Raw genomic sequence first — 14,821 nt, forward strand, 5'->3', positions numbered from 1 at the left:
CAATAGCTAATCAATAATTGATCAATAATCAATAAATTCCGGGAAAAGCTGGGAATGACTTGGTAGTGCTTAGCCTAGCTCAAATAGTGGCCAATACCTTGCGATAGCCAATCGATTGCTGATAGAAAATTGATCAATAATCAATAAATTGCGGAAAATGCTGGAAATGTCTTGGTAGTGCTTAGCCCATCCCAAATGCGTGGTCAATTCCTTGGGATAGCCAATCAATAGCCAATCAATAGCTAATCGATAATCGATCAATAATCAATAAATCCCGGAAAATGCTGGGGGTGACTTGGTAGTGCTCAGCCTAGCCCAAATGCGTGGGTGGCGAATACATTGCGATTGCCAATCGATAGCCAATCAATATCGATGACCTATCAATAATCAATAAATTTCGGAAGATGATGGGGATGACTTGGTAGTGCTTAGTCTAGTCCAAATACGTGGCCAATACCTTACGGTAGCCAATCGACAGCCAGTCAATAGCTAATCGATAATCGATCAATAGTCAATAAATTCGGATAACGTGGTAGTGCTAATCCTATCCCAAATACGTGGCCAATATCTTGCGATAGACAATCGATAGCCAATCAATAGCTAATCGATAATCAATCAATAATAAATAAATTCCGGGAAATGGTGGGGATGACTTGGTAGTGCTTCATCATCATCATCAGCAGCAGCAGCAGCCTATTTTATGTCCACTGCAGGACGAAGGACTCTCCCTGCGATCTCCAATCACCCCTAGCCTTAGGTAGTGCTTAGCCTAGCCCAAAAGCGAGGACTAGCTAGGTGCCCACCAGCTCCGCTGTCTCTAGCATTGCGCCTCCACTGCAAGCTACGCAAGCTACACCATACCTGCAATCACTGCTTAAAAATAACCCCAGAAAGTTTTAGAAACTTATCTCCCCGTGTACTACTACTTCTAGTAAATCCAATATAAGACGATTTCTGCAAGACGATTTCGTGCATTGCGTCGCCAAGCACACCACTTCGCTGTTCGTGATGGACTCCTATACCGCCGTAACTACCTCTCGGACGGCTGCAAATGGTTACTCGTGGTCCCACGGCATCTACGTTCGGACATATGTGCAGCGTTTCACGATGACCCGCAATGCGCGCATGCAGGAGTACTAAAGACATACGAGCACCAGGAGCACTGCACGGGCCCGGGCCTACCCACAAGCCCGGGCCCGGCCGGGCCGGGCCGTCCGAAACGTTTGGCGGCGGGCTCGGGCCGGGCCCGGGCTTAAAGCCGCGGGCCCTGGCCGGACACGGGCTTGAGGCCGCGGGCCCGGGCCGGGCACGGGCTTGAGGCCGTGGGCCCGGGCCAGACTCTGGCCCGCTCATTGAAGGGCCTAAGTAGGCCTTCGAGCACACGCGACCGTTATGCATTGCATAGTTCAATTCATTCTGTGCCAAGCTGAAGTGATACGTGCAAGATGACGGTCATCTTCATCATCAGCCTACATTTATGTCCACTGCAGAACGAAGGCCTCTCCCTGCGATCTCCAATTAACCCTGTCTTGCGCTAGCTGATTCCAATTTGCGCCTGCGAATTTCCTAATTTCATCACCCCACCTAGTTTTCTGCCGTCCTCGACTGCGCTTCCCTTCTCTTGGTATCCATTCTGTAACTCTAATGGTCCATCGGTTATCCATCCTACGCATTACATGGCCTGCCCAGCTTCATTTTTCCCGCTTAATGTCAACTAGAATATCGGTTATCCCCGTGTGTTCTCTGATCCACATCGCTCTCCTGACTGTATATCTTATCAGATGACTGTATAGCTTATCAAAGAAGATAGTAAAACAGATGAAGTTCTCATTTGTAACAGCGGAGCTGTTTCTGCCGGGCGTAATGTGTCTGCTGAATCCAAAAATGTGGGCCGATCCTGGCAGCAGTGCAGAAAGGGTTCAAGCGCAATGGCACATACACCTGTGAACTAGCGAAGCTGAGCCTGGTCAGTGGTTAAGTCTAGCTAAGAATGGTGGGGACTACTTAAACTTAGTCAGTCATCGATAGGCAATTGATGCCAATCACTAGCTAGTCGATAATCGATCAATAATCAATAAATTCGCGAAAATGCTGGGGATGACTTGGTAGTGCTTAGTCTAGCCCAAATACGTGGCCAATACCTTACGATAGCCAATCGACAGCCAATCAATAGCTAATTGATAAACGATCAATAATCAATAAATTCGGATAACTTGGTAGTGCTTAGCCTATCCCAAATACGTGGCCAATATCTTGCGATAGCCAATCAATGGCTAATCAATAATCAATCAATAATAAATCAATTCCGGGAAATGCTGGGGATGACTTGGTAGTGCTTAGGCTAGCCCAAAAGCCAGGACTAGCTAGGTGCCCATCAGCTCCGCTGTCTCTTTAGCATTGCGCCGCCAGTGCAAGCTACGCTAAACCCGCCGTGGTTGCTCAGTGGTTATGGTGTTGGGCTACTGAGCGCGAGGTCGCGGGATCGAATCCCGGCCACGGCGGCCGCATTTCGATGGGGACGACATGCGAAAACACCCGTGTACTTAGATTTAGGTGCAAGTTAAAGAACCCCAGGTGGTCCAAATTTCCCGAGTTCCCCACTACGGCGTGCCCCATAATCAGATCGTGGCTTTGGCACGTAAAACCCCATAATTTAAGGTGCGCTATTTTTTTTTCTTTTCCGCAAAAAAGAACATTGTTTCCGCGTAAGGAAAAATAAATTATACTAAGAACCACTCCTCAAACCATTTTCATGTTACCGCTTTTGCGATTGCACTATTACCAGTGTCGATACTACTGCATTATTTTAGCGCTAAGGCCAGTTACTTTTGTGCTTCAGTGTATAAAACAGCGTTTTCCTCAAAAAAGTTAACTGGAACGCCATGCATTTCGTCGGACACTTTGAAAATTAATATCTCGAAACTGGTTCAGTCCTGAGAATTTGTTCCAAGTGTATACGCCTTGCGAACTCGGCGGCTATAATTCGTAGATTGAAAGATGTGCCGTAAAATAATTAATTAAAAAGATAATTAGTGTAATTATGTTAATTCTTCGATTAGGCGTTTTGATTTCTCGTGGAAGTGATGGCCGCCTCATCGAGTAGTTTAGATCAAGAATTATAATTATGCTACCTGCCACAGGCAGGCAGGCAGGCAGTGAACTTTATTTTAGGTCCTGAGGAGCGACTCCGAGAACCCCTTACGGGGGAGGAGCCACCGCGGCCGCTCCGACGTTGGGACGGGCAGGCCGTGCCTGACCGCCGCGTCGCGGGCCCTCTGGACAGCCTGTAGCTGAGCGGTGAGCTCGGAGACAATCGTTAAAAATTTGGTTCAGCTAAAATGAAACACCCTGTACATTTGCATGCTAAATGACATCATAGAACCATATCGTACAAATCAAAGTAAGTGCATGCGCACCAGCGGAAAAATAGCAGCACAGGCAATGGGCCGGATTACTGATGTTCCCGTGGGGGAATCAAAGATTTCGGCCTTTTATTGCTTATATACTGCAGCTGATTAAACCTCGAGAAGGTGAGGCTGACAGATACGGTACAATCTGTAAGTAAAAAAATATTTGTTTTTCTTACAAGCCAGGCCTGGTCATGCGTGTGCATGACCAGGCCTGGCCCGGGCGGGCCCGGGCTTGAAACCATGGGCCCGGGCCGGGCCCGGGCTGGTCTCGGTCATGTACGCCCTGGCTCGGGCCGGACTCGGGCTTTGTATTACGGGTCCGGGCTGGGCTCGGTCCTCGTAAAGCAGGTCCGGGCCGGGCTCGGGCTGAAAAATCGGGCCCGTGCAGTGCTCTAGGTGTATTAAGGTGGATTCAGTTAGATTAGGGTAGATTAAGGTGGACTAGGGTAGGTTAAGGTCAATTAAGGTGTATTAAGGAGGATTAGGGTTGATTAGGGTAGAATAAAGAGGATTAAGGTGGATTAGGGTGTCCTTGTCTTGATGTTTTGATTGCATATGTATAGTCATACATATGCAGTCAAAGAAGAGGAGGACGACGGATCTTTTTGGGTGCGGAGCGCAGAACGATACCCGTGCTGGACTGTTTTTCTAGACTCTCATCGATCACCTGTAAATAAACACACCTCATCCGTAACAGTTTTGTGGTGGAAGGTGCTGGGTACTCAACCACGCAACACGATTCTGCAACCACCTGAGCTGCACCGAAGCCGCCGCCTTGCTGGACTGCCGCCGTTGCCGCTGGTGGTCGAGATGTCTCGCAGTGAAGACGGAACTCGGACTGTACCAGTTCCTGCAGCTGCAGCCACTTCCCTGGTTACAGCGGCCGCTTAGGTACCTGCCTCAGCCGCGGCTGGTCCCTGGCAGCGTCAGCCCCTGATAGAGCCTCGCACATTCGGAGTCGGATCAGCAAACGGGTGAGTAACTATTACCATTGGGATGCGGCAACTCAGCTGCCCAACGTCGTGTCTTTCTTAACGGACACAGCACTTGTGTGGTTTGACAACCATGAGGACACCCTCACGACCTGGGATCGGTTCGTGTCGGAAATAACAGAGTGTTTTGGGGACTCGGTCGCGAAGAGGAAGCAGGCTGAACAAACACTGCTGCAAAGAGCCCAAGTGCCAGGCGAGACATGCACAACGTATATTGAGGCTATATTTAAGCTCTGCAAGAACGTCAACCCTCGCATGTCAGAGAGAGATCCGTCGTCCTCCTCTTCTTCCTTTCGCCTCAACTAAGGCGTTGCAATATACAGGGTGTCCCAGCAATCACGCAGCACGATCTGAAAAAAGAGGAACGGCGTTACGCCAAGCAATTCTAATGCGTATTGTTTCCAGTACAGCGGAGTAGCCGCCAGTAATTTTTTTCGTTGCTGAGATTTAATTAATTAATTGTAATTATCTAACTCGAGAAGTACTGTCCTAATTACCAAAGTGTCAATAAGAAAATTGTAGAGCAACATGAAAAACTACCAATACAGCTTTCTGTTGCTCAATACGTGCTACATAAATGCGTTTTTCCGACTGTGAAAGAAGCCCGCGAATACACGCAGAATTGCCGCACGACTGGCCTCTCGAGGCACTTTGCGTGTATTCGCGGGCGTCTTTCATGCTCGGAAAAACCCTTTTATGTAGCACGTATTGAGCAACAGAAAGCTGTATCTGGAGTTTGTCATGTTCCTCTACAACTTTCTCATTGGCACTTTGACAGTTAGGACAGTACGTCTCGAGTTAGAGAATAACAATTATTTAATCTCAGGAACGAAAAAAATACTGGCAGCTAATCTACTGTACTGGAAACAATACGCACTAGGTTTGGTTCGCCTCACACCGTTCCTCTTTTTTTAAATCATGCTGCGTGATAGCTGGGACACCCTGTATATAATTTAGTCATTTTAGTAGAACACAACAGCTTCTCTGATCGTCCTTCTTGACAGAGGGCAAGGGCACTAAGTTTCTTTTTGTATTATGATTATGTGGGTACAAGGCTTATATTCAGAAGAACGCTGTGAGCAGCGTGGCTGGCGCCGACAATCTGTCTCGTGCGGCACATGGCAAACGAAGAGAAGTGTGGCATGACTGCCTCGCTAATCGGGAGATCGCGAGAGGCAGCGCATGGGTGACACCTGAGCGCGATTCACAGCAGCCGCCGCAGACAGACCTCCGTCCGCTCATGCAGCGCTTTGTTTCCATATATGGTATTGGTGGACGCACTCGCCGCATGCCTTTCGATGGCGTCATCGGTGAACAGACGACGGCGCGCTCCTCTAGTGCCATCTCGTAGCGGACGTCGCAGCAGAGCACGCTTGCGTGGCACTACGCCTTCCTTCTCACGCTTTCGCCATACCCTACTCTTCCGTTTACCGCCTCATGGTTCCCCTGCACCGTCCTCCTCCGCTTTCCCCTTCGCGCTCTCTTCGCTGTCGCCGCCTTTGATCCCCCGCTGGGCCCCGCGTTCGCTCTTTCATCTTTCGCTGTACTCGTTCGGCCGAGGGACGCCGACAATCAACATAGGAACGGGCGCCTAAAGCCCAGACCACACGTACGCTTGCGGACGCACGCAAGCTCGCGTCCGCGCGCCACGCATGAGCAGACGGTGCAGCACGGCTCGTACGCGTCGAAACGCGGCGCGATCTCGGTGAACAGCTCCTCTCTGTTATCGCACGCTAGGGCTGCCTCGCGTCGGCGCGCCTGGCTACGCAGCGACGGCGTGGTGTATTCAACTCTCAGTGAAGCAGATTTATACCATTCAAGAAAGTGCTTCTTCTTCACGTTTTGTGCTCATCTAACAGATCTAAAAATGCAACAATTACGTTTATAGATATCGAAGCATTTAGAAACACTGTTAATAACAAAGTACGAAGTGGCGTCTGCCAAGGCGTCAATGAGTGAGGCCAGTGAACGCGCGTTGTCGCGCGTATTTGTGGATGCAAACCGCCATTCCTCGCTAGGCGCGGCAGGTGCTAGGCGCGTAGACGCGAGCTTGCGCGCGTCCGCAAGCGTACGTGTGGTCCGGGCTTAAGAGCTGCGCTCTAAAATTCGCGCTGTCATGCTTTTCAGTCAGACAAATTTTGATTGCAAATGAGATTTCATGGACAGAAGCCAAAGCCAGAAGGTTCTTGTCCTCGTTTTACTTGCGCGCCACGCACAACAGAACCTCGCATTACCGATTCGCTGCCGCACTCACGTAAAAGATGGACGGCATGCAGGCAGCTGACTGCTGGGAGAGCAAGGACGTAAAGAAGAAGCAGAAGTCGTTGAAGAAGTACGTTGCGGCCGAACAGCACAGGAACTGGTGAAAAGTGGACATCAACTCCTGCTTCAGCAATCCGCCAAAAAGAGTAAGGGCCAGGCACTGCAGGGCGAAAAAAAAACACAGCGTAGTTAAGCAGCACGCAGCTGAAAAGCTGAAGCGGGGACGTTTACTTCGCAGTAATAACGTACTGAGTGTTTCATTAAATGCATTCTTTGAATCAGCACGGAAAACAACGGCAACAAATAAAGGAAGGACGCAGGACGAGTGCTGTCTAACAACTGAAGTTTATTAAGAAAAATGCAATAAAAGAAGCCATCTGCGTGCGCATGTCATTAGGTCACATGAAATAGATCACCAAGCATTTGCGTCTCACAATCTAACAGAGACAGACAGCTCTGTTGGGCAACCATTGGGCAGACTGGCAACTGCGTGAACAAGCGCCTGTGTGAGCACAATGATACTTTAAAGGAAGCACTAGATCCCATCTTTCAGCCCACTATAAAGCAAGTGGTTGTAAGCTTTTCTGCAATAAAACTAATATCATCGTCAAGCAGAAAGACAAAAAAAAAAAAAACACCGCATATCCACGGGGTGAATGATGATGAGTGGGCGAAGCTCCGGAGGGAATCATCGGTAAACCGTGAATCTTCCGTGTAATTCGCCCAGTCTCGCCGCACTAAATCGAACGATTGACTTCCACCAATGACACGCGCCATATGTGACGTCATTCCTATTTTATAACAGCGCCCTTCATTATAATTGCACCATCTCCCGCTTAAGGAGACGCTAGCACAAACGCGTTAGAAACGTGCAGTACTTTAAGGGGAAGAGGCCACAGCGTCTTACGCAGCCGTTTACACATGCCGGAACGTGCACCGCGTTTGCCGACGCCATCAGCATTTATGAATACGGGGGTAAGGCGGAGAGGCCACGGCGTCTTACACCAGCTTCTTGCACGGGCCGTAACGCGCTAGCACAAACGCGTTAGAAACGCGCAGTCTTTCGTTAATGTTGGGTATTTATTGCCATCTAGGTGCGTCTGTCCATGTGCGCTTCGTGGCGTAGTGGTTAGCGCCACGCGTCCAGAAGCGAGGGGTCCCTGGTTCGATTCCGCTACGGCCACAACTCTAGGAATTTTTTTTCCTCATAAAAGTAGACGTGGCTACCTACTACGACGACTACGACGACTACTACTACAGAGGAGGGACAGACCCACACCCTAAGGAGCTTCGCCCCAAAAAGCTCATGAACTTGCAGAAGCGCTTCACAAACAAAGTATGAGTGATGACTACTTATCGGAGCGGTCTATCTCTCTGTTAGATTGTCAGACGCTCATGATTAATGATCTATTTCATGTGACCTAGTCATATGCGCGCGCAGACGGTATCTTTTTTTTTGCGTGTTATCTTAATAAGCTTCAGTTATACGGCGCTCTGTCTGTGTTCCTTCCTTTCTGTCTTGCCGTCGTTTTCCGAGCTGATTCAAAGAATGCATCAATTCGAAACCGCCCAGCTTTCCACCTTACTGCAATTCAGTAAATGCGCACGAAATTCATTTACTACAGGGAACAAGCCCTACTTCAGGTAATCCCTTGGTAATGCTATTGGCACGGAGACCTACCTACATTTTAAATATCTTAAAGTAGCTAGACAAGTAATTACGCAAATAAAAGTAACATTTTATCCAAAAGAGACAGATCGTTCATCTGAACGGATGATTTGAAGCCGACATCTTCGAAATAACAGCGCGAAGCAGACAACGGACACAGACTCAGAAAACACGAGCGCTGACTCTCACCTAAATATTTTATTGCACTTACAAGAATATATATGTGGATACAAATACACGTGGTCCAAGGTAGAGAAGCAATGCGCATCAGGACATCATGCCACTCATGAATTCTTTTTGATAGGCAGAGTAGTATAAGTTTGACTAAGACACGAGGCAGGATCTTTGTTGTGTATATGCCATGCCTCGACTTTCTCTTGGTTTATTCTTTTTTTTATGATCGATACTGTTAGCCAAAGACCGATACAGGGGGGGGGGAATGATCATTAGACTGATCTACAAAAATTTGCTACCTACACGAGTCAAAAAGCATAAGCAAGCTCTCTTCCAAACAAATCAATCTTGACGCGTGAATAACCGCAACAGTAAAACCATCTAAAAACGTGGTTAGGGTACCACAGCGTCCAAACATTTTCAACAGCTATTCATGTTCACAAATATGAGTACATTATATTTCCAATCACATTTCCACATCGCACATTGTGTCACATCGTGTCATTGTGACACATTGCCTGATTACACATGACACGCGTTTGACTACGCAATGGAACTTCTCGCGTTAACCATTGCATCAGGCATAAAAGGCCAGTACTGATTTCTCGAACTTTTGAGGAATCAATTACAGTTACAATTTTTGCCAGTCCTTGTCATAGCCAACTCGCGGGGAGCAGCCGAAGCGAAACAGCACACTTGATACCGTGGAAAAACACTGCCCTTTATTTCCTACGCACTCATCTTTTATAGCAACCTAGTGATGACGTAACACGCCGCATATGCAGTCTGTTAGTGATAACACATCAGCGCGTGTTCCGGTGGCTATTATGTTACACTCCTCCCCACCAACAAACAAAAACCGAAAAACAACGATAGTTTAGCGTCCTTCGTGGTCAGAAACGCACAACTGGTTTTTTTTTTTTTTCTTTTTTTGTCCTCGTGCTTCTTCGCAGCATTGGCGTACTGTCATGGGTAGTAGGCACAACCAGATCGTGTGTTACTGTTGTTCCACTTTCGCTGCATGTTTCAAGACACGGCTCAGCAACGGGATTCGGTTGCTCCGACTCACACTTGCTGGGTAGCGGAACTAGTTGCACAGCCGGTTGCACACCCGCCCGTTCCGGCACGCACTCCGTGGTTGACGAAGCTTGTTGCACAGGCGGTAACCCTGGCGGCGGTGAAGAAGTCTGTTGCGCAGGCGGCAGTCCAGGAGGCGCACTAAATGGGGCGAAGTTCGGTCGCAGGCGTTCTTGATGGCGCCGCCAACACCTACCGTCTGACAAAACGACATCAGCGATGTTATCGGTGGCTCTGTCAGTCACTCTTGCTGGCATCCAGGTTGGCCCCGAACGGAAATTCCGTGCGTAGATGTAGTCTCCGGGTCTTGCGGGTGGCGTGGTTCGAGCTCCACCATCATGGACAATCTTCTGCTTGAGCTGCTTCAGCAAGACATTAGCTCTCATGTCTGGATGCAGCAAGGTTAGAGCAGTCTTTAACTTACTGCCCATGATCAGCTCCGCTGGTGAGCACCCGGTAGTTTCGTGGGGAGTAATCCTGTAATTGAAAAGAACACGAGCAAGTTGGCATGTAAAACTCCCTTCAGTCGATTTCTTTAGGTTTGACTTGATGCACTGAACTGCCCGTTCTGCAGCCCCGTTTGACGCTGGATGGTATGGAGGTGTCAGTACTTGTTTGATGCCATTTCTATGCAGGAAGCTTCTCAATTCCTTACTGACGAACGCTGGTCCGTTGTCGGACACCACTACATCTGGCAATCCGTGAGTGGCAAACATAACCCTCAGGCATGAGATAGTTGCCTCTGCCGATGGTGTAGATATAGGCACGGCCTCTATCCACTTTGAAAATGGATCAATAATGACCAGCAAGTAGCGGTTCTTCAAAGGTCCAGCGAAGTCAATATGAAGGCGAGACCATGGTCTGTCCGGAAACGGCCATGGCATCATCGCTACTGGCCGCGCAACCCTCTGGTGTTCTTGGCAGACCTGACACTGGCGAACTGCAGCAGTAATGTCCTCGTCCAACGAGGACCACCAGACATGACTTCTGGCGATAGCCTTCATCTTGGTCATTCCATGGTGCCCCTCATGAAGGAGTCGCAACACTTCTTGCTGCAATGCACTTGGGATGATCACCCGCGATCCGAGAAGTATACAGTCTTCTTGCACGCTCATCTGAAGTTTTCGATCTGCGTAGAACCTGAACTCGGGGTCACGTAGCTCAGCTCCAGACCATAAGGCATCTCGTAGCTTCGCTAAGGTTGAGTCCTTGGACGTAGCTTCCGCGACTGCAGTAGACCGCAGTACCCGAGGATAAGCAGCCTCCAGCATGAAAACTTCCGCTGGCCTCTCCACAGGTTGAGCGCACACTGGTAGTTGTAGGCGACTCAAACCATCCGCGTTGGCAATGCTTGCTCCCGGCCGGTACATGAGCTTGTAGTTATATGCTCCAAGCATCAGCGCCCAACGCATGATACGCGGTGAACACATCTCAGGCACGCGCTTGTCCGGAGCCAGCAAGCCCGGTAATGCTTTATGGTCCGTAATAGCCGCGAACTCGCGTCCCCAGAGGTATTGTCGGAACTTGGTTACGCCGAACATGAGCGCAAGAGCCTCCTTGTCGAGATGACTGTAGTTCCGCTCGGCTGGCGCGAGACTTCGTGATGCAAATGCGATTGGTCGTTCAGCCCCCGAGTCTTCCCTATGGGCCAGAACGGCGCCAACGCCATACGGTGACGCATCGCATACGAGAACCACGGGTTTCTTGGGGTCATAATGCGCCAGCACTGCTGCTGAAACAAGTAGCTCCTTGCTCCTTTGGAAAGCACTTTCGTGATCCTCACGCCACTCCCAAGGCACCTTCGCCACAAGCAGCTCGTTCAAGGGATGCAACACACTAGACAGCCCCGGCAGAAACCTGCGGTAAAAGTTGACTAGGCCTAGGTAACTCTGTAATGCCTTGACATCTTTGGCTCTAGGGGCATTCAGCACAGCCTCTACCTTTTCAGGGTTGGGTTGAAACCCCGTAGCCGTCACAACGTGACCCAGGTATTGAACTTGCCGTTCCAGGAAGGCACACTTGCCAAGCTTCAATTAAACCCAGCTTGCTTCAGTCGGCGTAGGACTAGGCCCAGGTTTGTTAGATGGTCCTGGTCGTCGCGTCCAGTCACAAGAACGTCGTCGAAATACACCACAACGTGTCTGAGCCCTTGTAGCAGGTTTTCCATCTCCCGCTGGAAAATTGAAGGAGCAGATGTGACGCCAAAAGGCAAACGCGTGTATTGGTACAGTCCTTTTGGTGTGTTGATTGTCACCAGCTTGCGGGATGCCTCGTCCAGTTGAACTTGCAAATACGCATCCTTCAAGTCCAACTTGCTGAACTTCTCGCCACCGCTAAGACGGCTAAACAGGTCTTCAACGCGTGGTATCGGGTACTTTTCAGGCACTGTCACGGGATTAACAGTGACCTTGAAGTCGCCACATATCCGAATCTGGCCACTTCGCTTCAAGATAGGCACAATAGGTGCAGCCCATTCCGAAGTCTTAACTGGACGCAGCACTCCAACTCGTTCCATGCGCATCAGTGCCTCGTTGACGCGGTCGATCATTGCGAACGGAACAGGACAAGCCTTGAAAAACCTCGGCTTCACGTTGTCTTCGATTGTTATTTTCGCGGACACTCCCTTGAATGTTCCCAAGGCGTCGTCGAAAACACTCGCATACTCAGCGACGAGTCCATCAACCGACGTGATAGCCTTAACGTCCATCACATTGCGCAGTTCAATTCCGAGACCTTTCATCCAGCCACGTCCCATCAGGGACGGGCAGTGTCCTGGGACGACGTACAACACGTCCCGGGACTCATGGTTTCCTAGTCTTACAGTGGCAGGCAGGCTGCCTTGCACCGGGGACAGCTCACCGGTGTAACCTTTCAGCATGACGCTTGACGGTTCCAGGCGACATGACGGAAATGTGCGGTGAAAGGTCTCTTCCGACACGACAGACACACTTGCTCCCGTGTCGAGTTCCATAATGAGGGAAGTTCCATTCACGGAGACCTCAACCCGGTACGGGCTACCGTCGTGAGCCGGTGCGCGCACTTGCCACATTTCGTAGACTTGCGGTGCCGGTGTCTCAGAGCAGCTTTCTTCGTCGTCTACGGTATGGATTGACTGATGCTTCCGGGACAAAAACGCTGAACCGCTTGCTCTCGTAACTGCGTTGCCCTTGCATACTCGCGCCAGGTGCCCCTTGCTTCGACACTTGTGACAGACGCTACTTGCATGTCGAGACTGCGTCGCCAGATGCTCGCCTCCGCAGCGGAAACAAACAGGTTTATGCTTCTGTTTTCCTGTATCACGGGACACGGCATTCGTCGGCGCAACAGTCATTGGCATGGCCGTTGACAGCGCGCGAGAATCTTTGTTCGCCGCTTCCATCGCGATAACTGTCTTCTTTGCGGTATCAAGGGTCAAATCTGGTGACTCCAACAGTCGTCGCTGCGTTGCCTGCTCGTTGATCCCTCCCACAATGCGGTCACGAAGCATTCTCTCTCGGAACATGCCGAAAGCACAATCGTCAGCAAGTTTAACTGAACAAGTAACTCAGCGCAATATAAAAGACAGAAACAAGAAAGGGACAAACAAGGACAAGCACTTGTCCTTGTTTGTCCCTTTCTTGTTTCTGTCTTTTATATTGCGCTGAGTTACTTGTTCAGTTATGCAGAACCAACTAGGCCAACAATTAACTATTCTAGTCAGCAAGTTTGTTCAGGCTAGCGAAAAAATCCCCAGCCGTTTCACCAGAATGACGTATTCTTGAATTAAACTTGAACGTTGCAACCACTTCCGATGGTCTCGGCGAAAAATGCTTCTTCAGTTCGTCAAGGATCGTTGACAGGCTTGTTTCTGAAGGCTTCGACGGTGACAGCAGGTTCCGCAGTAATGAATACGTGGCAGGTCCCAAACAGGTGAGAAGTACTGCTCGCTTTTTTTCATCTTCGACGTCGTTGGCTATGAAAACTTGTTCTACCTGCTCTTGATACTCATCCCAGCTGGTTGTTCCCACGTCGAACGGCTCAAGCTTGCCGACTCCAGGCATTCTCAACTAATATACGGTAGAGAACAGCAGCCTCAACAGGGGAATTTCCAGGCAGCACCAGCAGATCACACTTTCATCCTCGTCGCCACTGTCATAGCCAACTCGCGGGGAGCAGCCGAAGCGAAACAGCACACTTGATACCGCGGAAAAATACTTCCCTTTATTTCCTACGCACTCATCTTTTATAGCAACCTAGTGATGACGTAACACGCCACATATGCAATCTGTTAGTGATAACACATCAGCGCGTGTTCCGGTGGCTATTATGTTACAGTCCTTTCCAGTCTTCAATGGTTTTCGCAAAAAGTGAGTCGATCTTCACTGGTATAGACATTATTGGTCGACATGGCTAGATCTGCCTCGACCATGTTTTTTCCCCTCCTTTTCTTACCCCGCTTCTTGAGCATCGAGCCGATGCTCGTTCCGAGGAAGGGGGGAAATGCCACCAGCAGCAGTGGGTACAGTGCTAAGAGGCAGGCACGGACAAGAAGAAAGATGTGCGCGTGCTTCTCCGCCCACTCGATAGCCAGCTCCCAGCGCCATGCTTTTCAGGAGCCCGCTACCCTCAATAAACGTCGCGTCGCCCGTTCTCTCTCAAGGCACTTGACAAAGTGGTGGAGGTGCTGGGTATTCCTCACCCATGTCGCAGACCCCTTCTGGCAGTGGAACCACTAGCCCATGAAGTGCCACTCGATACGCCGGTCCATTGGGCTAGCCGCAGGATCCGTGGACTGCCTCCTAAAGACCCCGCAGCGCTTCAGACCAGCTCAACCACTAGGGAAAGCTCCGCAATGACGAACCGGTACACACTGCAGAATCCACGGGTTCCGAAGTCAGTCCATGGCAAGGTCTTCGAAGACGTGGAAGATTGGATGGCCGATTTCGAGCGCGTGGCCGAATACAACGAATGGGACGACGGAACTAAACTTAGAAGTGTCTACTTTCGCCTGGAGGACAGCACGCTTACAAGGTTCCAAAACCATGAGCAGCAACTGACGTCTTGGCTGGTGTTCCGCCGTCAGTTACTAGACACCTACGCCAGTGCAGATCGCCGCGAACGAGCAATCCAGGTCCGCGTTCAGCTTCCCAACGAAAGTGTTACCACGTTCGTCGAAGGTATGACGCGCCTCTTCAGACGAGCAGACTCAGGAATGATCGAGGACAAGAGTTTCGTCACCTGATGCGAGGAGTGAAGGA

General features: G+C 49.9%; 1 protein-coding gene and 1 pseudogene across 1 annotated transcript; one reads left to right on the forward strand and one right to left on the reverse strand.

Annotated features, from left to right (window-relative positions):
- Window positions 1-10,004: 10,004 nt before the first annotated feature.
- On the reverse strand, window positions 10,005-12,633 carry LOC119439910 (uncharacterized protein K02A2.6-like). The gene is made up of 3 exons (XM_037704879.1): window positions 11,695-12,633; window positions 10,511-11,611; window positions 10,005-10,061 (listed from the first exon to the last, which is right to left on the reverse strand). The coding sequence occupies exons 1-3, from the start codon at window positions 12,631-12,633 to the stop codon at window positions 10,005-10,007; spliced, it is 2,097 nt and encodes a 698-aa protein (XP_037560807.1).
- Window positions 12,634-14,415: 1,782 nt separating this feature from the next.
- Window positions 14,416-14,821, forward strand: part of LOC119439911 (uncharacterized) — a 55,633-nt pseudogene continuing 55,227 nt past the window's right edge.

Source organism: Dermacentor silvarum, chromosome 2 (genome assembly GCF_013339745.2).
Source record: "Dermacentor silvarum isolate Dsil-2018 chromosome 2, BIME_Dsil_1.4, whole genome shotgun sequence".
Classification (NCBI taxonomy): Eukaryota; Metazoa; Arthropoda; class Arachnida; order Ixodida; family Ixodidae; genus Dermacentor; species Dermacentor silvarum.

Coding starts and splice junctions, on each gene's coding strand:
- LOC119439910 (XM_037704879.1), bottom strand. CDS start 12,633: ATGTGGCAAGTGCGCGCACCGGCTCACGACGGTAGCCCGTACCGGGTT. Junction 11,612..11,694: donor TGTATTTCGACGACGTTCTT/GTGACTGGACGC, acceptor GTTTAATTGAAG/CTTGGCAAGTGTGCCTTCCT. Junction 10,062..10,510: donor CTGCAGTTCGCCAGTGTCAG/GTCTGCCAAGAA, acceptor TTTCAATTACAG/GATTACTCCCCACGAAACTA.